Here is a 27,368-nt window from a genome sequence, read left to right as displayed (position 1 = left end):
CCAATAAGCACAGAATACTAACTGAAGCCCATTATTCTCCTACTATCTTAACTACCAGTATTGATCAGACAACTCACAAATTCTTTGGTACCCAAAATCCATGGCATCTCTATCCGGGCCCACAACCCCATTTCCGCCGCCGATTAACCGGAGACCGGAGACTCAGCCGGTAAAAAATCTTGAGGCCTTAAAGCTAAAGGAAAGAGAAAACAGAGAAAGAAAAGTGATGGTGAATAACAAGATAGCTTCACAGAAAGCTATTTCAATAATATTGAGAAGAGAAGCTACAAAATCTTTTATTGAGAAGAAAAGGGGACCCACTAATTCTAAGAAGCTATTGCCCAGAACTGTTCTTGAAGCTCTTCATGAAAGAATCACTGCTTTGCGTTGGGAGTCTGCTCTTAAGGTCTCTCTCCCTCCCTACCTCTCTCTCCCTCTCTCTCCCTCTCTCTCTCTCTCCCTCTCTCTCCCCCTCTCCCCCTCTCTCTCTGTGTGTGTGTGTGTCCCTCTCTCTCTGTCCCTCTCTCTCTGTCCCTCTCTCTGTCCCTCTCTCTCACTCCCTCTCTCTCTCTCTCTCTCTCTCTCTCTCTCTCTCTCCCCCCCTCTATCCCTCTATCCCTCTTTGTGTTTGTTGAATATTCTAGTTCATATACATTGTTAAAGTTTTAATCTTTTTTGTTAATTTAGCTTAAATGATGAATTAGCAGCTCTCTCTCTCTCTCTCTACTTGTTTCGAATATTCTTATCCATGGACATTGTTAAAGTTTTAATCTTTTTCTGTTAATTTAGCTTATATGATAATTAGAAGTTTTGGAAAAGGATGTGTATGCTTAAGATTATGTAATTTATGTGTTTCTCGACCCTGCATTCAGTAAATGACCTTGGTATGTTACTTATAAGTTTACGGAGGCTTGGAGCTAGTGATAAGAAAGATAAGTAAACAACAGTTATCAAACAGATGTTTGGTTTTGATTAAGGGTTCAAAAACTTCAAATTACTAGGCTACACTAGTCATCATTATGATCTTGATTCTTAGCTGACACATCTTCAGGTACATGGTTAATCATCATTTTAGCTCGTCAAGTATGTCAAGATGGACACGTCCTTGAACAAAATTTTCATATATAGTCATTTACGTTTGTCAATAAATTTATTCAATAAAGAGATAATTGTTTTTTTTGGAGTTCGGAGCATTTGTTTTGCATGATATCACTCACATATCAAAGTTTGGAGATGATAGTATATTCTATGAAAAAGTTAGTGATTTTGACTACAATGGAAAATATTGTGAGTTTTTCAGGTATTTAATGAGTAAAATATAGGAAAAATATTACATTTTTATTGGCACCACCCACATATAAAGTTTAGACATACTATGGTATTACATACAAGGTTTCTTCATAACTTCACTCGTCTAAATTGACTTACTAAAGCGGAAAAATTCATAAGCCAATATATTTGAGGAGTCTTATTAATTTTTTTCTTACTAGCAAACATTCAAATATTGTATATAGTGGAAATTACACCTTAATAGATTATGTCAGTGGTCAGTTGTTTGGAAGTGGTCCTTGATATGAATATGTATGTCTGTCAATTAATGTTGGGAATAAAAATTAATGAATCTATCTAGTTCTTGCCTAGATAAACCTTAATGGATGGACCTTGTAGCTTGTATTGTTGACTTATATGAGGCATTCGGTGAAAGTAGGCTGTCTAGTATTTCAAGCATTTGCATGTTCTCTATAGAATCTATTATCGTTAGAAAAAATGTGGATCCTCACTCTGGGATGATGAGGGATTAGATGTGTAGTAGTTAGGGACTTATGGCACTGGTATAGTAATTAAGCTTCCCTAGATATATTGGGGTGGGGTAGTGGGTTTGATTATTTCCTTGAAAGTTAGTACTTGTGCTGTTGTGCAGAATATTTTGAGAATCATTAATTAAGCAGGTGCCAGAGTGGTGGCAAAGGTGCTTCTAAAAGAATATAAACGACCCAAAAAACAAAAAAAAAAGATTTCATTATCGAGATATACTTGTCGTCCAAATTGCAAGTAGTGGTAAAACATTTTTTAAGCAACTAAAAACCTCTATATTAATTTGTAAAATATTCCCCGTGGAGATGCTCAAAGTTGGCCATTGGTATGTTGTTTCAATTGCAACATATTCTACACAAAATCACTTATCCGTGCGTTAACACCTGCCTTTTCTGCCCATCAATTCAAAAAGTTTATGTGGTGCTTATTTTATTATCCGAGAAGAACGCTGGTTGTGCTAATTGAAACAATAGCAATATATTATTAGTTTTGTATTGCTTTTTTTTTTCCAATAAAGAAAGTATTTTTGGATCTGCTTTTAAAATGGTTTTTCAATTTATTAAATTGTAGTCTGCAAATCTAGTCTTGAGATGTTCATAAACTAAATGACAAAGACTGTAATTACTTTCAGGTTTTTGAGTTACTTCAGGAGCAGCTTTGGTACAGGCCAAACTCCGGTATTTATGTCAAGCTAATTGTCATGCTTGGGAAATGTAAGCAACCTGAGAAAGCCCATTCGTTGTTCCAGGCCATGATTGATGAAGGTTGTGCTGTGAATGTTGAATCCTATACTGCTCTTTTGTCTGCTTACAGCCGAAGTGGCCATTTGAACGAAGCATTTTACCTCCTCGAAGAAATGAAGAACACTTCTGATTGTCAGCCAGATGTCTTCACATACTCAATTCTCATAAAATCTTGCCTCCAAGTTTATGCCTTCGACAAAGTGCAATATTTACTTTCTGACATGACATCTCGTGGAATAAAACCCAACACGATCACATACAACACCCTCATTGATTCATACGGGAAAGCAAAAAAGTAATATCTTTCTCTTAGCCTCTATATTATTAAGTTCACTAAATTGTTTTGGTTAAAATTGCAGTCAGTGGCCTATTCTGATTAATTTTCAGCGAAAATAGATATAATTCACCTGCACTTACCAAAGCAGATTTTGCAATCAATAATTCATCGATCAATACCAATGAAGATATCACAATCTTGAAGTAAATTTAATACCTAGTTGATTTTGATTTAGTAGCTATATAAGTCACTTGTTTTAGAATTAGGGCAGCATATCCCTGATTACCATGATATGGTACTTCCTCCGTTTCATAATATTAGCCGCTTGACTTTTTTGCACTCACTTCAAAGAGCTTTGACCACATAGTTACAATAATTACTTTTAAAATATTATTCTTGTCAATCAATTATTTAAGCAAAATTATTATTCACAAAAAGAGAAGTTTAAAAATATTAATTCTAACTATGTGGTCAAACCTCTTTGTAGTGCGTGCAAAAAGTCAAACCACTAATGTAATAGAAAGGAGGGAGTCTGGAGAAAGATCTTAGAAAAAGGTAATATCAATAATGTACAAAAGAAAGATCCATCAGTTCTTCATTGTAAATTGTATTTCTTGCCACCTCAAACTCCAAGTTCGTTTTACTCTTAGCAATTCCTACATTGTGGTTGTCTTGATTCGTTGTAGAAATAAATGTAAATATTGATACTTCATTTTAAACTTATCTGTTGTATCTTAAAACCGTTTGAGAGAGCAAGTACCTTAATGGTTCCATTTATTTCAAGGTTCACACAAATGGAATCAACTCTTGTTGAGATGCTCCATCAGCAAGAAGTAAAGCCTGATGTATGGACCATGAACTCCACACTGAGAGCATTTGGAAACAGTGGGCAGATTGAGACGATGGAGAAGTGTTATGAGAAGTTCCAATGTGCTGGGATTCAACCCAACATTAAGACCTTCAATATACTCTTAGATTCCTATGGGAAAACTGGTAATTATGAGAAAATGAGTGCTGTAATGGAATACATGGAGAAGTATCACTTCTCATGGTCAATTGTCACGTACAATGTAGTGATAGATGCATTTGGAAGGGCTGGTGATCTTAAACAGATGGAATTTTTATTTAGGCTGATGCATTCGGAGAGGATAAAACCAAACTGTGTCACACTTTGTTCACTTGTAAGAGCTTATGGTAAAGCAGGAAAAGCTGAAAAAATCACCGGTGTTCTGCGATTTACAGAAAATTCTGATGTGACACTTGATACTGTATTTTTTAACTGCCTGGTTGATGCCTATGGTATGATGGGATGTGTAGCAGAGATGCAAAATGTTCTTCAAATCATGGAGAGGAAAGGATGCAAGCCTGATAAAATTACATATAGAACCATGATTAAGGCGTATTCTATGAGTAACATGACTAACCAGGTGAAGGAGTTCAAGGCTGTGCTTGCGTCACTGGGGAGCACTCACCATAATAGAAAGGACTAACTTTTGAAGAGCGACAACATATCTTTTCTGCAAGGTATATCTTTTCTGCAAGGTAAGTCATTGACAAATTTTCAAGTACCGTCCTCTTTGTTAATTACAAAAGTAAGTTCTGTAAGCAGTGGGTATAAAACATCGAACTAATTTATAATCCTTTAAACAAAAGCGTTGGTAATTGTTGGATATCTTTGTGTTGCTAAATGAGTGCGGATGTTTTATTTTCTGGCAAGTTGACTGCTTATCTGATGGATGTTTTACTTGTAGCATCCTGGATTGTGGTATTAATATTCTACATTTTTATCTGATATAGAAATTATGAATAATATTTAGTTTTAACTATTAATTTTTTATGCCTTAAGATTCGACATTCGTACAAAGTTGCCTAAAGGGTATTATTTTGAACCAGAGGGAGTGCAAAAAAGTGCTTACATATGAACTTTTCAGTGAAGTCATTCTTTACACACCTTAGTAATGTATTTTAAACGCACTGCATATGCTTTACAGTCATGCTATATTTTATTACGTCAGTGACAACTTTACTATAGAAGTTTGTATATGTACTACGGTTTTCTGTTCACTTGCATATGCTGAAAGGTGTTTTATGTGTTTCGGCTGAAAATTGATCTTGGTCAAAAATTGTTGTCTTGAATAATAATGACTATGAGTCATAGTAAATCTGGATATCTTTGTAGCAAAGTCTAGTTTATCACTGAAGTTTTGAGAAACTGTTCGTTGGTAGTAATTTTATAGATAATCTGCAAAAGTATTAAAAACTTCGTGAAATTCAATTTATTTTTAATTTTTGCTTAGGTACCTCATATTTTTTCAGAGCAGCTAGATGTCGCAAGTCTGTCAATTCGATATGATCGTGGACAGGTGTTGTAAAGCAACTTAATTTGGTAAGTTCTAGAAGTCAATTTTGTGCTGCCAAGGACAGTAAAAGAAATAAGACTCGAGCTTTTGCTGATGCTCTGTCCTTATCCGTCAACAGTTTAACTGATTTCGAGGGGATGCTTGTGGATTGTACTGCTAGCTTCTGATGGTCTGATCCGCTGGTAATTTTTTGATGTTCAGTACAGAGAAGGAAAAATATTCGCTACATAAGATTTTATTTCAACTAACCGCCCATCAAACAGACCTAGTATATCCCACACTTAGAGCAGACTCATTACTATGGGAGTTTAACTTTTGTGCCTGTGCATAACTGCAAATGTTTCCCAGAAGTCTCAAACCATACCTGATATTCTAGACGAAGCTGGACCAAGGGGCGATATTATTGCTAAGAGAAAGACATGCCGTCTCTTCTATATGCTGGTATAAAATTAATGCGATGGTGAAGTCCAAGGCATTGCTTCAGGTAATTGGTATGGAGCCGCGGTCAGCATACGAAGTATTAGTTAGTCGTAAATGGTTGTTCTCACTACATAATGTTAATTTAATCCAATTTAGAGATTTGAATACAAGCCTTTGTTAACCCTGTTATGATTCTGTACACAGACTTGATTGATATTCAAACAGTAGCAGAATATGAATATACCAGACATGAAAACAGAGCTCAAGTTGATGTTCCTCTTTGTATTTTTATTCATATTGCAGATATTTGGATTATGATTAAATAGTTGCACCTTGCACAGCAGAAGCAGATAGGATTCAAGAACTCAGCGGCCAACTGGAGTATGTACAGGAAATTTAAACAATTTCCTTGCACGTGAGTAGTTATTTTTTTGACAATTTAAACACTCAAACATAACTTGTTTTGGACAAATTTTGAACACTCAAAATCTCGAAAAAAAACTATCAACAAATTTTGAACACTTGACATCATTGAAATGTTGGATGAGGGGTGTAATCGAGCCGCGTCGAACTGTCAGGCTCGGCTCAAACTCGATTAAAAATATTTGGGCTCGAGCTTGAGTTCGACCGAGTCTTAAATTTTAAGCTCGGATCGTAAAACATTCAATAGCCTCGAGTTTGGCTCGAAAGTTAGATTCAAATTTCCCCAAATATTAAAAAAAACTCGAAATAAGATCGGCTCGAGTTTGATTTGATTAAATATATGTATATTAAAAAAATTAAAAATAATAAAGGCTCAATAAGGCTCGCGAACCTTACGAACCGAGTAATTTGAAATTCGAGCTCGACTCGGTAAAAAATTTGAATAGCTCGAGTTCGATTATTACCGAGCCAAATTCGAATATTTTACGGCGGAACTAGAGTAGCTCACGAACATTTTGGCCCATTTACACCCCTAATCTATACTAAACTATAATAACCGGAATGGGGTATACTTTGGTATGCATTTTTTTGGTTGGTTTGGTTATCCTCTTTCATAACCGTCAAATCTTCTTAATCAAATTAGTAGGACCATTAGGTTCAAATAGGAAAAGAATATACACTACTCAAAGTTTCTAAATTCGAATCCCACCAACATCAAATATTTATTTTATTATTTATACACTACATAAGTTTCCAGGTTCGAACCCCGTCAACAACAAATATTTATATCAAATTCTCATGTTCGAACCCCGACAACAACAAACATTTATATTATTGTTTATAAACATGCTATAACGTTAATGATTCAAATATCATCGATCATATGCTATTTAATCTGAACTAAAATAAAACCGGGGATTTTTCAAAAATATTGAAGTTGCGGAAAATATTTTCAAAAATACGTTGCAACCTTATATGCAACATGAAATGTAACATTTGCAATATTGTATGCAATTTCGAGTAATCTCCTCTGCACCGTCATATGCAACTTTCACCGCATTTTTGTAAATAAGTTAAAAAGTGGCTGATCTCCGGCCAATCTCATTGTGTAACGTGTTGATGAGAATCCTTTCTAAGGTGTTGGCGAACAGGCTAAAACCAATGTTGGATACACTTATATCTGTTAATCAAAGTGCGTTTATTGCAGGCCGTTTGCTCACTGATAATGCTTTGATAGCATACGAGATTAATCACTATATTCAGAGAAAAACGCAAGGAAAAATTGGAGTAGCTGGGTTGAAGGTGGATATTTCTAAGGCATATGATCGTTTGGAATGGTCGTTCCTTGAGTTGATGATGAGGAGATTTAAATTTCCTGATGTATGGGTAGAAAGGGTGATGCAATGTATAAAAACAGTAACTTATAGTTTTTTACGAAATGGTGAAATTTTTGGAGAAGTGATACCACAACGAGGAATACGACAAGGAGATCCGATATCTCCATATTTGTATATTCTTTGCGCAGAAGGGTTGAGTGCTATGATTCGAGAGTATGAGAAATGTGGTTTACTACATGGCTGTAAAATTGCAAGGAATGCGCCGTCTATATCTCACCTACTTTTCGCAGATAATTGTTATTTCTTTCTGAGAGCAACAAAAACAGAAGCACAAACATTAAAAAGCGTGTTGCAAAGATACGAGGCATGGTCAGGGCAGGTTATAAGTTATGAAAAATCTGAGGTGGTATTCAGTCCTAACACCCTGGAAGAGAACTGTCGGGCAGTGTGTGAAAGTTTATCAGTAAAGCAAGTCCAAAAACCAGGTAAATATCTTGGTATGCCTATGTGTGTAGGCAACAAAAAAACGGAGGTATTTGGTTTTCTTACTGTCCGAGTGCAACAACGGTTGGAGGGTTGGTATAATAAGGAGTTGTCGAAACATGGGAAGGTAACCTTACTGAGTTCAGCAGCCCAAACCATACCCAGTTTCTGGATGAGTTTGTTTCAAATTCCAGTCACAATATGTGAGGATATTGAAAGAAAAATGAATGCATTCCTATGGGGTAGTGGGGGGAATAGTAAGGGAGTGAAGTGGATGTCATGGCGTAGGGTGTGTAAACCAAAAAGCTGTGGAGGATTGGGGCTTCGGGAATTAAGGGATTTTAACCTATCTATGTTGGCTAAGCAGGGCTGGCGGCTCCTTACAGAGTCTAATCCCTTAGTTTCTGCAGTCATGAAGGCAAAATATTATCCTAACTCGAGCTTTTTAGATGCGACGATAGGATCGAACCCAAGTTTTGCCTGGAGAAGTATTTTGGCAGCTATTGATGTGGTCAAGGCAGGGGCTCGTAGACGAATTGGAAATGGAAGAGATACAACTATTTGGGATAGTCCGTGGTTACCAGATGTTAGTGACGGTTATGTGAGGACACCAATGCCTGAGCAACTACATCATGGCATGGTGCATAATTTAATGCAGGAAGACGTTTGCAGGTGGGATTTTGATATAGTCCAGGATGTGCTTCAAACTCGTGATGTAGACTTGATTAAACGAATCCCATTACCTTTAGAAGAAGTCACAGATTCGTGGTTTTGGATATTGGATGAGAAAGGGGATTATACGGTCAAAAGTGGATATAGATGGTTACAAGGGGAACTGGATATGGTGGACAAAGGTTTTTGGATCAAGTTATGGTCGTTGAAACTACCAGGTAAAGTAACGAATTTTCTGTGGAGGGTTTGCACGTCATGTTTACCAACAGCTAGTGCATTAATTCTGAAACATGTTGATATAAATGTGTTATGTCCCTGGTGTCATTCTGCGAGTGAAACAGACACACATGTTTTGTTTGAATGTGGTTTTGCAAAAACAGTATGGAATATGACAGGGATTTTTTCTAGTGTGCAATATTCGGTAAATAATTCAGCTGGTATGGTGATCAGACATATGTTTGAAAACTGCTCAAGGGAACAATGTGTGCAGGTGGGAATGGTCTGTTGGAGTCTGTGGAATAGACGAAATAAGTGGGTTTGGGAAAAGATTAACGGTTCTGCTTTTGGGGTTAAGGCAGCGGCTAATAACTTATTGCGAGACTGGAGAGAAGCTCAGATAACGGTGGAAAAGGATCAGAAAGCTGCTGGGGCTAGACAGTGGGAGAATCCGGATGCAGGGTGGATAAAAGTAAATGTGGACGCAGCGATTTTTCAGGACAATAGTATAGGATGTGGAGCAGTTATAAGAGACCATCAGGGTGTGTTTCTGGCAGCAAGATGTAAGAAAGTAGATGGAGTTTGGAGACCGAGGGAAGCGGAAGCAATTGCTCTAAAAGAAGCTTTGTCATGGATCATGGAATTGCAATATAAGGAATGCATATTTGAAACAGATTCGAAAACACTGGTACAGGCTTGTAATAGGGAGCCAGAAGAATCGTTTTTTGGAACCATTGTGGGTGATTGTACTCATTTGTTAAAGCACATTAATTCAGTGCTAATCAGGTTTGTTTTTCGATCTGCTAATAGAGTGGCGCGTACCGTAGCTAAATCCGCTTATTCTATGTCAGATAATGGAGAGAGTGGTTTGTCACTCCTCCTAGTTTTATCTCTCATGTACTAGAACTTGACGTTATCGGTTGAATGCAAGTACGAATTATCAAAAAAAAAAAAAAGTTAAAAAACATAGGTATGTTTGTTATATTTCCAATAAATTTTATATTTGAAATTTATAAATATTAATGAAAACTATTTAATCTTAAACTACAATAAAATTTTATATTTAAAATTTATAAAATATTGATGAAGAGTTGTAAAGCTAGTTGCATGTAATAATTGGAATCAAAATTTTAATATTTACGGTATACTAATATCTCCTGCTAACTCTTGAATTTACCCGCCGGGCCGCCCCTGCCTAACCCTAATCCAAAAACGATTTTGACAATGAGATTAACGTCCTAGCCTCACGCCTATATAGATGAACACAAATTGCAAACATGAAAAGAAAACTCATTCTAATTAGAGCTAGGCGTAGATTAGAGACGAGCAGAGATGACCGTACAGTCCCATGATAGGGTTTCAAACCTTTCAAACCTAATGAAACGAATGTCCCTGCCTACCAGTGACTTGCCGAACAAGAAACGGCAAAGAATGACTCCACATGTCGAAAAACGGATCAGACTGTCTCGGCCGATCAGAGAGAAAAGAAAACGAATGTCGTCGATACCGACAGGAGAACTGGATGGAAATAGGAGTAATAAGAGGATAAGTATGGTGTTAGAGACTAGGGAACTTCCTGAAGAAGTAATGCCAGCGGAGATACTGACGCGACTTCCAGTTAAATCGGTTGTACGTTTTAAGTCTGTAAATCATGGCTGTCTCTGTTCTCGAATCCACAGTTTGTAAGGGAGCACAGCGCTCACCAAAACCCTAACGATTATGATTGCCTAGTAGCTGATAAAACAAATTGTATTGTTACTTTCTCACGCTACCATGAGACATTTGCACTCCGTGGGAAGTACGATTTGATTGGTTATGCTAAGGGCTTAGTTTGTATTCGTCGTGACAACATTGTGTCCCTCTGGAATCCCGCAATTCATCAGTCTAAGGAACTTTACCTTCCACCACAAAGTTATAACTGTCATATCATAAGAGCTGGATTCGGTTTTGATCCTGTGACAAATGATTACAAGGTGGCAATTTGCTATCACCCGAGTTTGTCAAACTTAAGGTATTCAGTTTACTCATCGAACTCTGATTCATGGTTCCATCATCAGTTTGACAATGTTGATTATGGAATTCTTTCTTGTAAATTCAACCAATCACCCTCTCCGGATACCATGGTCAAGGACTGTCCTTATTTTATAAGAACACATACTATTCGATCCTATAAGAAAAAGTACAACATGTTATCTTTGGAAGCACTCAAGTTTGATGCTACAACCAACAAGTTCAAGTTGTTGCCCAAGTTTTGCGCTGGTATTAAAAATCAAAAGATACTTGAAGTTAAAGTTGTGAATATGAGGAACCTTCTTACTTTCATGGCGCATGACTCATGTACCAGTATGCTCTATATATATTCTTTGCACGAGGATAAAGGATGTCGTGGTGTTTGGAGTAAGATGCATTGTTTGGGACCATATGAACTATTTTCGCGATTTCAGGATGTGCAACAAGGCTTCAACTATGGTGATGAGATTGTATGTTTTGAAAATGGTAAGTTTTACCTCTATGATCATTAAACAGATACTAAAGAGTGCATTCATGTTACAAAATCTGCACCTGTCTGCAACTGTTACTTTCCTAAACCTAAATTAAGTACCTGCTTTACCTTCACGCCTAGTTTGGTTTTTATTGAAGGAATGACGTCTATTTATTCAGACAGCCAAATTTCTCCTCGTGATCACGACTCTGTAACCCCTCTGCGATTAATTGGTTCATTAGAAGACAAATGCTTTGACAGTTTGCAAGACTATTTACGCGCCATTGTTCCAGTTAAATGAATTGTAAGACCATTTTAATTGATTTCAGATCAGAATCTTTTCTCATACTATGTTTTTGTTAATTCTCATATATTGGAATTATTAGTTATGTGAGTTTCCTCTCTGTTTATTTACTTGAAAAGTATCAATGGTTTGTAATGTTCATGAGTTCTAAAAGAACATCGAATTTATACACCCACTTATATAGTTCTCGTCCTGTACGTTTATTTACTTGAAAAGTATCAATGGTTTGTAATGTTCATGAGTTCTAAAAGAACATCGAATTTATACACCAACTTGTAAAGTTCTCGACGTACATTGTCCGGTCCTCATAAATTTGAGGCACCAGAACTGAAGGGAAGAAAAACAAAGTGAGTAAGGTGACCGTATATATAACAAGAATATATCATAAAATCTGTAATTGAAGAGGACTGGGGAATGGTAATTTTATAAAGCCAGTACTCAGAAGTCCAGAACTGTTTTTTGATGAGCTTATTGTTCTTGGTGAATGACTTTGTTATGTAATTCAAAAATTTAGCAGATGAAGGCCAGGAGCTAGGAGCTAGTAGTGATAACAAAGAAAAGTAAATGACAGTAGGCAGCAAATAGGAATTATTTGATTAGAAATGTAATTAGCTAATTGGAAATTAATCAAAAGAATTAGTCTGAACATCTTACAAGATTATAAGAATATTTAATATTATATCTTTAATAATATTAATAGTAAAATATATTATTTTAAATTCTTTCATAATGGATATTCTTGCTTCAGCCATATTTCTTATTTTTGGCTGCTTGTGATTTCTACCTTCACCTGATAAGGCATGAACCTCATCTCGTTTGTGTTATGAAATTCTTTAATTAAATATTTTTTATTTAATTTTTAAATTTAAAATTTATATGTTAACTTTTACGTAAGAATAACCTCTCTATCATAATATTTTTCTCAGTCCCGAGAATAATACTGTATAGAGGTTTTACTGTATTCTAATTTTGAGTTTTTATTTAAATAGCTTTATAATAATAACATAATACAAATTTTAAATTTTGATATTGTTGTTGAGAGGATTCGATAATTTTTTTAATAATTTGTTGGGAGAATTCCACCCTTGAATTTTTGATAGAAATCATAATTTAAGTAATTTAGCATAGATCTTACCGTTCTTATTTATATATTTGGTGAAAATCTAACAATTATTATTGTTTGTATGATTGAAGCAAATTGCCGTACCATGTTTAATTTATTATAATTTAGTATTGATTTATAATTATAATCAACAAGTTTGATTTAAAATATTTACGGGACATATTCATGACATCTTTGTATTTTTTATCAAAAACATCTACAGAGAGTATAATAGGTAAGTCCCATGCCAGAAAATCATGAGCCAAATTATTGTCTCATTTAATTTTACTTAGTTTTATATGTCATTGTTTATTTACACATATTTGTGCATACAAGCCGGACTCTTTTGGGAAAATTGATTTTGGGGGGTCTTTTGAGAAAATAAATGTGAGTAATGTTGTGTCCTCTTCATTCATTCTTTGGGAGTCTTTTGAGAAAGAAAACAACCTCTTCATTCATTTTTTGGAAAAAGGGTAAAATTACATATGTTATATCTTCCACAGACTTTATATAGGCGGTATTATTGGGTAAGATGATGATCTAAATAGAGTATAATAAAATAATAAACCAATTAGGAAACAGATGCGGGAAAAACTTATTAACCCCGAGCTGCATATGATTCGACAGTTTTTTTTAGTTATTTCCTAACATGAACTATACCCTAATCAAACTTCGATTTGAATAGTTAAATAAAAACCCTAACCTCATGCCAATATAAACACACGCGAAACAGAATAGAGAAATAGCACGCGTAGATATGGCTGTCCAATCATCCCATGTTAGGGTTTCTTCAGAACTAACAACACAGTCCCGCAGGTTGAAAATCATGCATTCAACGCCGCCGAGAAAAAGAAAAACTTTGTCTCCGAATAAAGAGTTGGATAGAAAGAGATTAAAAATCTCTTCAGATTTGCCAGATGAATTAATCGAGGAAGAGATATTGCCACGGCTCCCAATCAAGTCGGTGGTACGTTTAAAATCTGTATGTAAATCATGGCTATCTCTCTTCTCCGGTCCACAATTTGTACAACACCACAACGCGTACCAAAACCCTAGTGACCACGACTGTCTCGTTGCTGATAGAACAGACTACATTGTTACGTTCTCACGCTACCAGCAGACATTTGCGCTCCGTGGGCGTCAGTTTAACCATTTGATTGGTTCTGCAAAGGGCTTAGTTTGTGTCTGTTGTCAGAACATTGTGTGGTTGTGGAACCCTGCAATTCGTCAGTCTAAGGAATTTCACCTTCCACCGCTAGGTTATAATTGTCTAATCAGAGCTGGATTCGGTTTTGATCATGTTACTAACGATTACAAGGTTGCGATTTGCTATCGCTCTATTGGCGTGTCTCATCTATATTATGCAGTTTACTCCTCTCATTCTGATTTATGGATCCATGGTCAGTTTGACGATGTTGATTTTAAAATTCATACTCGTAAATTTAAGCGATCACGCACTCCAAATACCATGGTAAAGGATTGTCCTTATTGGACATGTTTAACTTCCGTCAAATCCGATAAGGACAAGTACAAAGTTATTCTATCTTTATCTGCACTCAAGTTTGATGCTACAAGTAACAAGTTCAAGTTATTACCCGAATTTTGTGCTGATTTCAGTTATCAAAAGATATTTACAGTCGTAGATATGAAGGACCTTCTTACTTTGATGGCGTATGACCCATGTACAACTGGTAGGCTCGAAATATATTCTTTGGATGAGGACAAGGGATGCGATGGTGGTTGGAGTATGATGTACCGTATCGGACCATTCAAAGAATTCATGCGTTTTGAGCACTTGAAACAGGGTTTCAGATATGGTGATGACTTTTTATTTTATGAATATGGTAATATTCACAGCTATGATCACAAAACAGATACATCCAAGTGCATTCCAGTTACTGAACCTAGCTTCAACGTGTGCTTTACTTATACGCCTAGTTTGGTTTTCCTTCAAGGAATGAAGTCTATTTATTCGGAGAACCAAATTAGTCCTCCACTTTGTCGCGAGTCCCGTGTAATTAATTAGTTCATTAGGAGACAAGTGATTTGTTAGTTTCGAAGACAATTTAAGTATTCATCATATCCAGTTAAATGAATTGTACTTCGATTAATTGATTTTGGATCAGAATCTTTTCTCATACTCTGGTTTTTGTACTTCAATTTAAGTATTCATCATATGTTTCCTAATTTTCTTCTGTTGAATATCTGCGGTTATGGGAAATGCACCTGAAGCTGGGGATGCTTTACTTGCAAGTACTCAGGTAATCTCCAATCTAGCCATCATCTTTTACTTGTGAGATGTTTTATTATGTATGAACTCAACAGATTATATATGTTCCAAAACATGTTTAGGTAACAAAGATCACATTCACAGGCTCATCAACAGCTGTTGGAAAAAAAACTGGTGGCAGGTGCGCTGACAGAAGTGAGCTTATATATGTACGTTTTTGGTTTGCTGATTCTTTAGTCACTGTCTCTTAATTAGGTGTCCCTTGAACTTGATGGGAATGTACCTTGCATAATTTTTGACAATGCAGACCTTGAATTGGCAGTTAAAGCCTAAAGGAACTATAAGTTGATCATATGTTTGGTCAAATCTTGATTAATTTATTGGGCTATTTCTAATCTACTCATTGAGTGGCCTATCATTTAGATCAACAAATATGCTTGCAAACTTATAAGCATCAACTTCTAATCTACTCATAAGTTCTTGAAGTTCTTGATTCTTGAATCTTTTCACTGATTTTGTTTTGTACTCGGAGTATGGGAGCAGAAATTTAGCACATTATTAAGTAAAGACTTTAATATGTACTAGCTGCAGCTGGGGACTTAGTTTCGTATTGCATATGTGCATATAGAATACTCGTGCAAGATGGTATCTCGAACCAAGAGTTTTCTTTCAAATGTGCAGACAAGTTTGCACTTGAGCTCTTGATTGGCTGTATCATGCTACAATAATATATGTTTATTCAAGTGCATTATATATTTTGGTATTAATTAGTGTATTCAGCTGCCAGTTTTCTGGGCTGTATCTAGCTAATTGGTTTAAAATATTTCTATCAACTTAATTGCCTATCATTCTTGAGCTGGTTCTGCTTTCTTACAAAGTTGCATCAGTTTTTGATATTCAAAAGCGGAGAGTTAATCCTTTGTCCCAAAATTTTGATGTACAGACTTGGTGCAGTTATATATGATAAATTTGCGAGAGCTTTGTTTGATGATGCTGTCCATAATCTTAAAATTTGGTGATGGTTTTAGTGAAGGGGTGCTCCAGGTAATTACTTGCGCACTTCCATTCTAAGTTATCCGGACTCGGGTATGGGTGTCGGACACCGGTGTAGATCCAAGTGTCCAATCCTTAATTTCTTAGAAATTCGGATTCGTGGATATATATCTGAAATTGGACACGGGTGTGGGGATTCGGCATATAACCTTTACATATGTTATATTATATCTACATTTTATATATTTTAACTGTGTTAATAGTGTCATATACCAATATAAAGACACATACTTATTGTTTCTTTCAAATTTATGCTCATAAATCAAAATAATATAATGGAAATAGTAATTTCTAGACATCCCTCGTTAAAAAATAAGTTATTGTGAGGCTTTGTAAATCATTTTAAACTATATTAGTGGAAATAGAAGTGTCCAGATTTCAATTGAAGGATCCGACTTAGATCCCATACCCACACTCATGTCATGTCTGATGGACACGGGTGTGAGGGCAAAATTGAAGAGTCCGGGTAACATAGCTTCCATTTACTCCTTTTGACAAGGTTTCTCACACTCTCTTGCTTCGTAGAGTCTTGATTTACCTTCTGCAACTCTTATAGTGATAACTGTGGATGCTATATGTAGATTGTTGACGGGTCCTGGGCCAGGGATACTTTAAAAAGAAAATCATCAGATAACAACGTATGTGAACTACATTTTCTTAATCAATGCACTTTGTCCATAAAAACAAAAATTAACGCACCAGGCACAAGAGCGGTGGAGGATGATGATGAATGAAGAAACGATTACAACCCGGGGGAGTTAACTGCAACATTAAAAATTAATATCCAGCACAAATCATCCACAAATTAAGTGTTGCTGGAGGTCATATGAAGTGCAAAAAATGTAGACATCTTGAACATATAGACAGTGCAAGTCCCGAGAGTAGGGGTGTACACGGTTTGGCCAACCCGACCAATCCAAACCGAACCGACCCTATTTCGGCCGAACCAAACCGATTTTTTTCGACCCGATATATAGTTGGGTTGAAAAAATGTCAACCCGATTTAATGGGGTTGAATATGGTTTTCGATAATTTTAAACCAATCCAACCCAACCCGATTAAAATATATATGTACATGCTAATAAGTTAATCCAAAATTATGTTTAGGCCATTTACATAGATCCATATATCTCTAACTCTAAATGTAACTTATAACCTCCATGTTCATAGTTCATTTCGTAATAACAATAGATGTTTGATTAGTGTTATATTTTTTACATTTATGATTCATTCCAATATTTAAAGCGTAAGCAATATTATTAGTACTTTTGATGTCGAAAATTGGATGCTTAAGACTATTCAATATGGTGGATTGTAATATTGTTTTGAACTATTTTCAAGTGTTTTAAACTTTGAAACCTTATGTTTTATTATAATTTTTTATATTAATTTTGTATATTTAACAAACCGATCCAAACCGAACCAAACCGAACAATACAAATTGGTTTGGGTTACAAATTTAAATGGTTTGGGTTGGTTTGAAATTTTGAAAACCCGAACTAATTGGGTTGGGTTGCTAAATTCTCCCAACCCGCCCAACCCGATCCGTGTACACCCCTACCCGAGAGCATGATAGGATGAAAGATGCTACTTATTCTTTAACATGAACATAATAGTTTGTCTCCTGAGCCAGAGCATGTCGCTTAAATGCGATTTACCTTGGTTCACGTGGTTTGCAAGCTATTGCGTGAGCCTTTAGAATTTATCCGGTGCGCACCCAAAGGGTAGCGGCTGCGGGTTACCTACGATAATAAAAAATAATACGCATGGAGGAGTGTTAAAATTGTAATTAATACCTAAACTTTAAATATTTGGCCAAATTATGTTACGGTTAAATGGCTAATTCGTCACTGAAGTGGAGTCGACCTTGCAAGTAGGTAATTAAATTGAAAAACTTCTCGGTCATTTAGTCAAATTTCGAGTATTTTTTGAACAATGGGCCAAGTTTTAAAATGCATTGACTCATTATAATTCGAACTTATCTAAATATGTAATACCAATATAGATTATTTATATATAAACGATTCTATTTTTAATATTTTTTTAAAAATTATATATGTACATTTTAATTACTTTTTATAATAAAAAAATATGAGATATATTTTCAAACTAAAAAATGATTAATAAATAAGATAATAATCCATTTATGTACTATGCCTAATTTTATATCTAGAATTTAATTTTTTAAAATCAATTGTACAAATATTCAACTAACTATCCTTTTTTTGCGGAATTCAAGTAAGTATTTTTAAAGTTAAATAAAATATTCATTTAGCGCACTTACATATTATGTGTATGATAAAAAACACATGTGACAATATGGTGTAGTGGTAAGAGCTTGTATAGTTGAATGAAATAACTTGAGTTCGATTCCCATAGACCACATCTTTTATATAAATATTAAAAATAGGCGTAATTTAGTATTTTCAATGAGAATTTTTAATCTGATTAAACTATACCCTTATTCTCCTATTATATATAGAAGAGATGAATGAATATAAACAGGGTAGTCAGTATACGTTTAAAATGAAACAAATAAACTTAATATGTTGAATGTCGTTGGTATGTTTACAAAAAAAAAAGTTAAAAATTAACATATATGTTTAATACAGAGTTGACCAAAAATTTTGAATTTTATTTAAATAAACTATATAATTGGTTTATATTATTACTGAGTTATCTACTAACTTACAATTAACTTACTCAATTTAAAAAGATAAAAAATGAATAACTGAATTCAGAATTACTTGCAATCATAATATAAAATAATATAAAATTTACGCTACTGTTAATATAAAAGTTGATTTTAATGAAAAATGTTAGTTTTTGAATTTATTTTTTTTATCGTAGGTAACCCGCAGCCGCTACCCTTCGGGTGCGCACTGGGTAAACCCTACGGGCTCACGCAATAGCCTGCAAACTACGTGAACCAAGGTAAACCGCATTTAAGCGACAAGCTCTGACTCAGGAGGCATAATCATAAATCCTCCTCCCGTGGGATTCGAACCTGTGACCAAGAGGATAGTTTTCCTCTCTTTAACCAGCTAAGCCAACCCTTGCGGGCTAGTTTTTGAAATTTAACGTATGTATGTTTGGAAAAATGTTAGTTTTTTTACACCACTCTTAACAAAATAAGATTAGGTTATATGTATCTATGTTAGCATGTGAATTATCGTATGTTACATTTCTTAGGAAATTACGATGGTTTCAATTATTTATATGCTAAATATCTGATTTATATACATGTATAATCATTATTAATATCTAGTGAGACACTTGATTACTTAAATAACATGTATTTATAATTATTCAAAAAAAAATTAAAATTATGTAATAAATAAATTGCAATAATTTATATATGGTATTCACATTATCACTGACAAACAATCCATAACGCGACAGGGTATCAATCATGTAACATAAAAATAAATTATATATTGTAAGACTTATTATTGATGTCCATGATTTTTTCAAGAATTTGAAGAAAAAATTGTAATTATATTGTTATTTAAACTATTTTTAAGTTTCTTTCATTACAATTCTAATATTTCTTCATATAATAATTTGATAATATTGTATACCATTCTCCTAAAATTAAATATTTTTCAATTCGATAAAGTTTTATAAATATTAGTTGAACTGGTTAATTCCTTCAAATTATTGAACAATATTTATTTTTTAAAATAGTATAAAATGTATTGAATCAAATGCTACAAATAGTATAGATATAACTTTTACTTGTATCTTGATCAATAAATATTGTTTATCTAAAAGAATTCTTTTTAAAATGCTAGTTTTTTTAAAGTGAAAAATTAAAAATAAATCGATTTAATATATCATCGCAGTTTTAACAAATCTCGTGAGATCTCATATCAAATTTCAAATATTATTAAAATCGGGACAAGTCTCAAAACATTATTGCGCTACCAGTTAAGTTAGTAATTTTAATACAAATAATCAATTGACTTGATCCTATAAACACCTCAAACACATTAATTTATATTAATATAAGATATCAAAAAATTTCACATTATTGGTAAAATATTCTGGTCGAACTTCTAATTTAAATTTACTAAACGTAGAATGTGACAATGTTTTTCGGCCAGTCATATAGTCAAATATCGAGTATTTTTTGAACAATGGGCCAAATTCTGATTTCAAATTCAAAATAAACTAAAAATTCTTTGACTCATTATAATTCGAACTTATCTAAATATTTAATACCGATCTAGATTATCTATATATAGGCGATTCTATTTTCAATATTTTCTTTAAAAATTATACATTTACATTTTAATTACTTTTTATAATAAAAAAATATGTTAAAAATATATGAGATATATTTTCAAACAAAAAAATAATAATAAATAAAATAATAATCCATTTATGTACCATGTCTAACTTTATATCTGGAATTCAGTTCTTTAAAATTAATTGTACAAATTTTGAAGTAACTATCTTTTTTTTTGCGGAATTCAAGTAGTTAACTTTAAAGTTAAATAAAATATTCCTTTAGCACACTCACATATTATGTGTATGATAAAAAGCATATGTGACAATATAGTGTAGTGGTACGAGGTTGTATGGAAGAATGAAACAACTCGAGTTCAATTTCCACATAACAATTTTTATATAAATATTAAAAACAGGGGTATTTTTATATAAATATTAAAAACAGGGGTAGTTTAGTCTTTTTAATGAGACTTTTTAATCTCAAAATATTATCCCCTTGTTATGCTATTATATAAAGAAGAGATAGTTTATATAAACACACGGACTTTCCCTCCACCACGTACGTTAAATAAACAGAAGCCAGACACTCGTTGATATGGCTCTCCAATCCTCCCACGTTAGGGTTTCTGCAGAACTAGCAAGCATGCCGTCATCCCAGCCGCCAACGTTAGGTGCAAAACGGAAAACGATGTCATCGTCCACGACGCCACATAATTTGGATAGAAAAAGAATTAGATTGTCTCGGCCAAGAAAAAGAAAAATTGTGTCTCCGACTGAGGAGTTGGATGGGAAGAGGATAAAAATCTTCACGGAGCTGCCCGAAGAATTAATCCAAGAAGAGATATTGCCATGGCTCCCAATCAAGTCGGTGGTACGTTTTAAATCTGTATGTAAATCGTGGTTATATCTGTTCTCCAGTCCACAATTCGTAAAAGAACACGACACTCACCAAAACCCTAGGGACTGTGATTACCTAGTTGCTGATAAAACAGATTCTATTGTTACTTTCTCCCGCTACCAGCAGACTGTTGCGCTCCGTGGGCGTCAGTTTAACTATTTGATTGGTTCTGCCAAGGGTCTAGTTTGTATACTTCACAACAACATTAAAAGCATTGCGGCCTTGTGGAACCCGGCAATTCATCAATCTAAGGAATTTCACCTTCCGAGGCTAGGTTATGGTTGTTTGATAAGAGCTGGATTCGGTTTTGATCCTGTTACTAATGATTACAAGGTCGCAATATGCTATCGCTCGCTTGGTTTATCACATCTGTATTACGCAGTTTACTCCACTAATTCCGATTTATGGATCCATGGTCAGTTTGATGATGCTGATTATATTCGTAAATTTAAGAGATCACGCACTCCAGATACCATGGTAAAGGATTGTCCTTATTGGACATGTTTAACTTCCGTCAAATCTGACAAGGACAAGTACAAAGTTATTCTATCATTAGCTGCACTCAAGTTTGATGCTACAAGTAACAAGTTCAAGTTATTGCCCGAATTTTGTGCTGATTTTAGTTATCAAAAGATATTTACAGTCGTAAATATGAAGGACCTTCTTACTTTGATGGCGTATGACCCATGTACAACTGGCAGGCTCGAAATATATTCTTTGGATGAGGACAAGGAATGCCATGGTGGTTGGAGTATGATGTACCGTATCGGACCATTCAAAGAATTTATGCGTTTTGAGCACTTGAAACAGGGTTTCAGATATGGTGATGATTTTTTGTTTTATGAATATGGTAACATTCACAGCTATGATCACAAAACAGATACATCCAAGTGCATTCCAGTTACTAACCCTAAACTTACATTCAGCGCCTGCTTTACTTATACGCCTAGTCTGGTTTTCCTTCAAGGAATGACTTCTATTTATTCAGAGAACAAAAGTCCTCCAATTGGTCCTGACTCTTTAACTTTGTGATTAACAGTTCATTAAGAGAGAAACCATTTGTCAGTTTCGAAGACAATTTAGTTGCTCGTGTTTGGTTAAACGCATTGTAAGGCAAGACATTTCATATTTATTATGGATTTATGCTCAGAATTCCTTGTTCAGTCAGATTTTGTTAATCCTCGTATACACTCAAATTGGAGGAAGTATTAATAGTTATGTGAGTTTCCTCTATGTTCATCTTTTGTTTATTCCCTTCATTTACTTAGAAACTATTAAAGGGGCTTGTAATTGTCATGAGTTCTAAAAGAACATGGAATGAAAATACAAACTGGTCCAGTTCTGAATGTATCAGGACACTGATTGCATGAAAACTGTCCTAATTATTCTTAAAGTTGTCAAAAACTGAAATTAGTGACGCACCTAGTTAATAATTATCAGACATGGAGGGGACTTTGATTGATTTATATAACAATCTTGTGATGAAAATGGGTAGCATGTTCAAGTTCCTTCATTTAGAAGCCATGTTTATACATCTACTAGGAAACTTCTTTGATTTATACAGTTGATCTTAAAACCTAATAACAAGTTATAAGGGGCAGTCATTATGGTCAGGGTTTTGATAATTGTTGTGTTGTTTTACATTAAAAATAGAGATAGCCATGATTTACAAACAGATTTTTGTATTTCTGTAGATCCCAAGAGATTTTAATGTAATTTTTTTCATTTCTCACTCTCTGCTGTTGTGTTTAAATAGAATATATGAGGCGTCTGCTACTCTCTGTTATATAAATCGGCCGATAAATCGCTCAAAAATCGGTCATGTTCAACATTCCACTAGATGAAGAGTTGGAGAAAGGATCAGAGAGATTAGTGTTTTGATTTGCTGTTGGCAGAAAACTTATGCTTTCTACTGTAATCTGCATGACTTCTTTTAGTGGATTAAAATTGTTTTGACTTCAACTTAACAAAAAATAAAAAAATTGTTTTAACTTCTAAGTGTTCTTTTTCAACTTTTTTGTTATAATTGGTCTTTTTTCTTGTAGCGTTCTTTTTCTTGTTACACTGCTCTTTTATCACTACTTGCCTGGTGGGGAATTATTTACCGAGATTAAAATATTAATATTAAAAAAAATTAATATATTTTCAGAAAAATATATTTATCAGTTTTATTAATATATGTAATTATGAAAAATTCAATCTGAAATTAGGATAAAAGTTTGAGAGAATTTCATTTTGCACCCTTATATTTGGCCAAAAATCAATTTTGTATACCTATGTTCATAAATTACAGTTTGCATCTCCCTATTTTGAAATCCGTTTCAAGTTGCACCTTTTTTGCCAAATTTTGTCAGTTTTTTTACCCAAATTATTGTATTCAACAACATATAAAATCTTTTATTGAAGAGAAAATACGAGATATATTGTTGAAAACAGCAATTAGGGTTAAAGAATTAGGCAAGAGGGGATACAAACTGCAATTTATGAAAATAGATATACAAATTTGGGATAACTACATTTTAAGTGTTAACAAAACAAATTTTAAAAATTGTAATTGCATTTCACATTTATTGGTTTAAAATACTAAAGAAAACTAGTAACATATATTTCACCTACTAGATTAGATCTGACCAAAAAATACAGGCCAAAATAGATTTATTTATGACATCTTAAATGGTTAGGTGAGCACAGCAAATGGGAAAAAATAAACCAGCAGGCAGCAGCCCTTTAAGACAGCAGACAGTCCATCTTGCATTGTTTGATCTCCCACCAACCCCCAAACCACCACTTGCATTACTTATTTTTATATGCATGTTTGGTCCATCTAGCTAAATTTATTGATTTCTTGCCTACCCTTCTCTCTGGTGTTCTTCCTTTGTTTTACAGAAAAAATGGGAGGTGATGGCAAGGTCTATACTCTGTCTCAGGTCTCTGTGCACAACACCTCCACAGATTGTTGGCTGATCATTGAGGGCAAGGTCTCTCTCTCTCTCTCTCTCTCTCTCTCTCTCTCTCTCTCTCTCTCCCTCTCCCTCTCCCTCTCCCTCTCCCTCTCCCTCTCCCTTTCCCTCTCCCTCTCCTCTCTCTCTCTCTCTCTCCCCCTCTCTCTCCCCCTCTCTGTTTTTAAGCTTTCTTGGTTTTCAAGATCACATTTTTGGGATTCCAATAGATGTTAGTAATTGCATGCAGGATTAGAGTTGTCAAAGAATTGTGATTGTTCATAGTTAATTTTATGGAATTGGAAGAATTGTGAATATTTTATTGTAGGGTGTTGATTTGTGTTCTTAGCATAGTTGACCTGATTGGCTGATTCTTTATGTGTGGATATTCTAAAGCATGTGACTTTTGTGTGGACTGCTGCTCATTCTGGTTTTATCTTTATTAATTATAAATTTCTAGGCAATTTTCTCTGTCATTTTAAGTCATTTTCTATTAAATCTTGAGGTGATAAAACTGCATTCAGAAATTGTGGTTATAAATGAGCTATTGAGCTTACCTTTTCATTAATTTGCAAACAAAATTGTGACTTTGGATCTGAAATGGATTAGACTTTTGCTACTAATGTTAATGTTGGTCGAGTGCTGATAAGGAAAATTGCATCTTAAATCGCTCTGTAAACCTGGGCTGTTCAGCATGATTCAAGATAGATATTTGTATAATTGCTAATTGCGATCTCTAGTATGTATTCCCTTGCGGAATCAGACTGTCTAAAAAAAATGAGATCCCAACCTATACATACCTGTTACGGAACAAAAGAAGCTGATTTACCAAGCCAAATAATGCATTGTTGAGATAAGTCATGAGAAGTCTATGGTCTTAATTTACTTATCTCTTACTGCAAATACTTTGACCAAGGAAGCACTTTCTACTTCCTAGCATCAAGTAAACAATCCAGTTGAACCGCAATTGGAATGGAATTTAGCAAAATGTTGTCTTACTCTGAAATCAAGTTAATTAATTCGTGAATGTCCTCAAATCGCTTTGTTAGAGTTATTGGTTGTTCAAGCCTTCTACTTTATGCACTACTAATTTTGGCGTGGAAGAACAGGTTTATGATGTGACGAAGTTCTTGGAGGAACATCCGGGCGGTGATGATGTTTTGTTATCAGTTACAGGTACAATTGCAATGCTTTATCACTACAACTGGCTAATACACAAACCTCATTATGACTTGCCAAATAGTTTGATACTTCATGTGCAATAACGACACACACATTTGAATGATATTGCTATAAGTGTTACTGATAAGTGATAACAATTGCAGCAAAAGATGCCACTGATGATTTTGAGGATATTGGACACAGTAGCACAGCAAAGGCAATGCTTGCTGAATTTTATATCGGGGACATCGATTCAGCAACCATCTCCAAGACGACCACATATACTCCACCAAAGCAGCCTCATTACAATCAGGACAAAACAAGAGATTTCATCATCAAGATGCTCCAGTTCTTAGTTCCAGTTATCTTCCTATGTGTGGCTGCCGGCATCCGCTTCTATGCTAAATAAGCTTGACGATTGAAAAGTTCCGCCAAATGGAATCCATCATGTGTGATTCAATTTCTCTAGTCCATACGAATCGGAACCCCTTATAAACTAATAATTAAGGTACGGGGTTTTATGAAATTTAAACTTTGAATCTTGTTGAGTGCAATTGCATTAGGAGCTTTTGACAGTTTTATTTCTTAAGCAAATTTCTTTTCTGAAATGAAAAATAGAATCTGACGTTTATCACTTGCTAGCTTCTCTTTGCCAACTATACTATATGAATGGATGTGATAGTTTAACAAAGCTCTTGTTGAAGAATACTCGTTTTCATGTAATCGCTAATGTTGAATAAAGCTGTTAGGTTCCTTGATATCCATATTTGACTGAACAATTATGTGTTTATGCAAAGAAAGTGACTTCTGTTATTCTGTAGATTAAAGCACAAACAACCCCTTTCTGTAGTTGCAAAAAGACCACAAACTCACATAGAAAGGAAGAGAACACACTACATAGCTAAAGCTAGTTGATTAACCTGTCTGAGAATTGAGCATCTTTAAGTATACTTGTTTTACAGACACAGGCAGGAGATGCACAAACAAGACAATATTCATCTAGTTATTAAGCAAAAAAAAACACTAATCATGTAGTTTGTATTAGAACTTAGAACACCAAATTGGTCTACTTTGTCAAACAATAATGCAGTGCACCCAGGGAATACAACACAACAGCATTTTATGGACCTTACTCTTTACATCTCAAGATAGTTGCCCTTTTTAACAACATATGGGCTTAGAAGGCTTGTCATATGTGTATCACCAATCCACCATCTGACCATATCCATATCCTTTACAATCCTATAAGCCATGCAGTTATGTGATGTCTGATGAAACATGTATAAAAATCGAAATTTATTAAAATGTTCCTCTGTGATACATTGTAGAAATCACAGGTAAACTTTACATACCCTGTTTGTAGGACTTGCATATAAACTGCTTCAAAGACTTTTAAGCATGGTAGTCGATTTTTCGGTCACAGGAGAAATTTTAATACTCACGCACACATTTGTCTCCGTTCGTGCTCAAAATATCCTCCTTGACTTGTACAGCTAAAACCTTGTCAAGTTCTTATTGGTAATAAAATCATTAATATACACATCAGTTAGCAGAAGTGACCATTCACACAGGACTTGATCTACCAGAGAAGTTTTGAAAACAAAGCAAAAAAATTGAATGAATAGGCCCAGATGGTACAGAATAATCTCAACTTTTTCAGCAGTAGTGAGCATATTCAATAATCAAGTTCAGAATTTTTGTTCTATTTTCAGCCTCTTGAGTCTTGACAGTCTATTTCAGGGTCACTCAATCAGAAACTAGATTCTCCTCTTAAAACAGTCTCCAAACTTCAAAAAAATTAAAAAAATTATCAAAATATATTTTCTTTCTTGTGAGATGTCTAGCAACAATAACAGTGTTAAGATATTGCATTACTCCCTCTGTCCCCTAGGCAGTATACATTAGGAAGCTCGACATGCATTTTAAGGCTCCTTTAAAATATAGTTCCGTAGATAATTTTTAAATGTTTTGAATCCTGAATCAAAATTTGTTGTCAAAAAAGAAACATCCAAAAATAAATTGTGGAATTATACTTTATATTCACCGTAAAATGTGTGTCGAACATTGAAAAAAACTGTATACAATTAGACGGGAGAGGAATAGCAATTTAGCATGTCAGCTAAATGTAAATTTCATTGCTGCATGATCATACAAAATACAACAAAAGTTTCCAAATCTGATTAGGAAAACTACAAGCACGAGTCAACAGTAAATGGCCTT

General features: G+C 34.5%; 3 protein-coding genes across 11 annotated transcripts; all 3 read left to right on the top strand.

Moving 5' to 3' along the window:
* Positions 1 to 72: 72 nt before the first annotated feature.
* Positions 73 to 9,659, top strand: LOC141671358 (pentatricopeptide repeat-containing protein At5g48730, chloroplastic). Of its 9 annotated transcripts, none has more exons than XR_012555107.1 (5): positions 73 to 406; positions 2,447 to 2,853; positions 3,620 to 4,359; positions 5,152 to 5,221; positions 5,314 to 5,886. XR_012555107.1 is itself a non-coding variant. In XM_074477577.1 (4 exons), the coding sequence occupies exons 1-3, from the start codon at positions 101 to 103 to the stop codon at positions 4,323 to 4,325; spliced, it is 1,419 nt and encodes a 472-aa protein (XP_074333678.1). In that variant the 5' UTR covers positions 73 to 100; the 3' UTR covers positions 4,326 to 4,359; positions 5,152 to 5,886. The 9 variants fall into 9 exon arrangements, 4 of the variants coding, with proteins under 4 accessions (XP_074333678.1, XP_074333677.1, XP_074333676.1 ...); XR_012555105.1 differs by having other exon boundaries at positions 5,133 to 5,221; XR_012555108.1 differs by having other exon boundaries at positions 3,620 to 4,377.
* A 3,718-nt stretch (positions 9,660 to 13,377) lies between these two features.
* Positions 13,378 to 15,172, top strand: LOC141670482 (F-box/kelch-repeat protein At3g23880-like). Its single transcript, XM_074476355.1, has 2 exons — positions 13,378 to 14,895; positions 14,987 to 15,172. The coding sequence occupies exon 1, from the start codon at positions 13,392 to 13,394 to the stop codon at positions 14,658 to 14,660; it is 1,269 nt and encodes a 422-aa protein (XP_074332456.1). The 5' UTR covers positions 13,378 to 13,391; the 3' UTR covers positions 14,661 to 14,895; positions 14,987 to 15,172.
* An 8,624-nt stretch (positions 15,173 to 23,796) lies between these two features.
* LOC141672596 (cytochrome b5-like) lies at positions 23,797 to 25,782 on the top strand. The gene is made up of 3 exons (XM_074479234.1): positions 23,797 to 24,026; positions 25,097 to 25,163; positions 25,313 to 25,782. Exons 1-3 carry the CDS (start codon positions 23,940 to 23,942, stop codon positions 25,555 to 25,557), a joined length of 399 nt encoding a protein of 132 aa, XP_074335335.1. The 5' UTR covers positions 23,797 to 23,939; the 3' UTR covers positions 25,558 to 25,782.
* Positions 25,783 to 27,368: the final 1,586 nt, after the last annotated feature.

Source organism: Apium graveolens, chromosome 7 (genome assembly GCF_009905375.1).
Source record: "Apium graveolens cultivar Ventura chromosome 7, ASM990537v1, whole genome shotgun sequence".
NCBI classification, from domain to species: Eukaryota; Viridiplantae; Streptophyta; class Magnoliopsida; order Apiales; family Apiaceae; genus Apium; species Apium graveolens.
This window is presented reverse-complemented; position numbering and strand designations above follow the sequence as displayed.

Bases quoted from the DNA above. Each gene is read 5' to 3' on its own strand.
- LOC141670482 (XM_074476355.1), top strand. From the start codon at position 13,392: ATGGCTGTCCAATCATCCCATGTTAGGGTTTCTTCAGAACTAACAACA.
- LOC141672596 (XM_074479234.1), top strand. From the start codon at position 23,940: ATGGGAGGTGATGGCAAGGTCTATACTCTGTCTCAGGTCTCTGTGCAC. The intron at 24,027-25,096 runs GTCTCTCTCTCT...GTGGAAGAACAG, and splicing joins GGCTGATCATTGAGGGCAAG to GTTTATGATGTGACGAAGTT. The intron at 25,164-25,312 runs GTACAATTGCAA...TAACAATTGCAG, and splicing joins TGTTTTGTTATCAGTTACAG to CAAAAGATGCCACTGATGAT.
- LOC141671358 (XM_074477575.1), top strand. From the start codon at position 7,392: ATGATGAGGAGATTTAAATTTCCTGATGTATGGGTAGAAAGGGTGATG.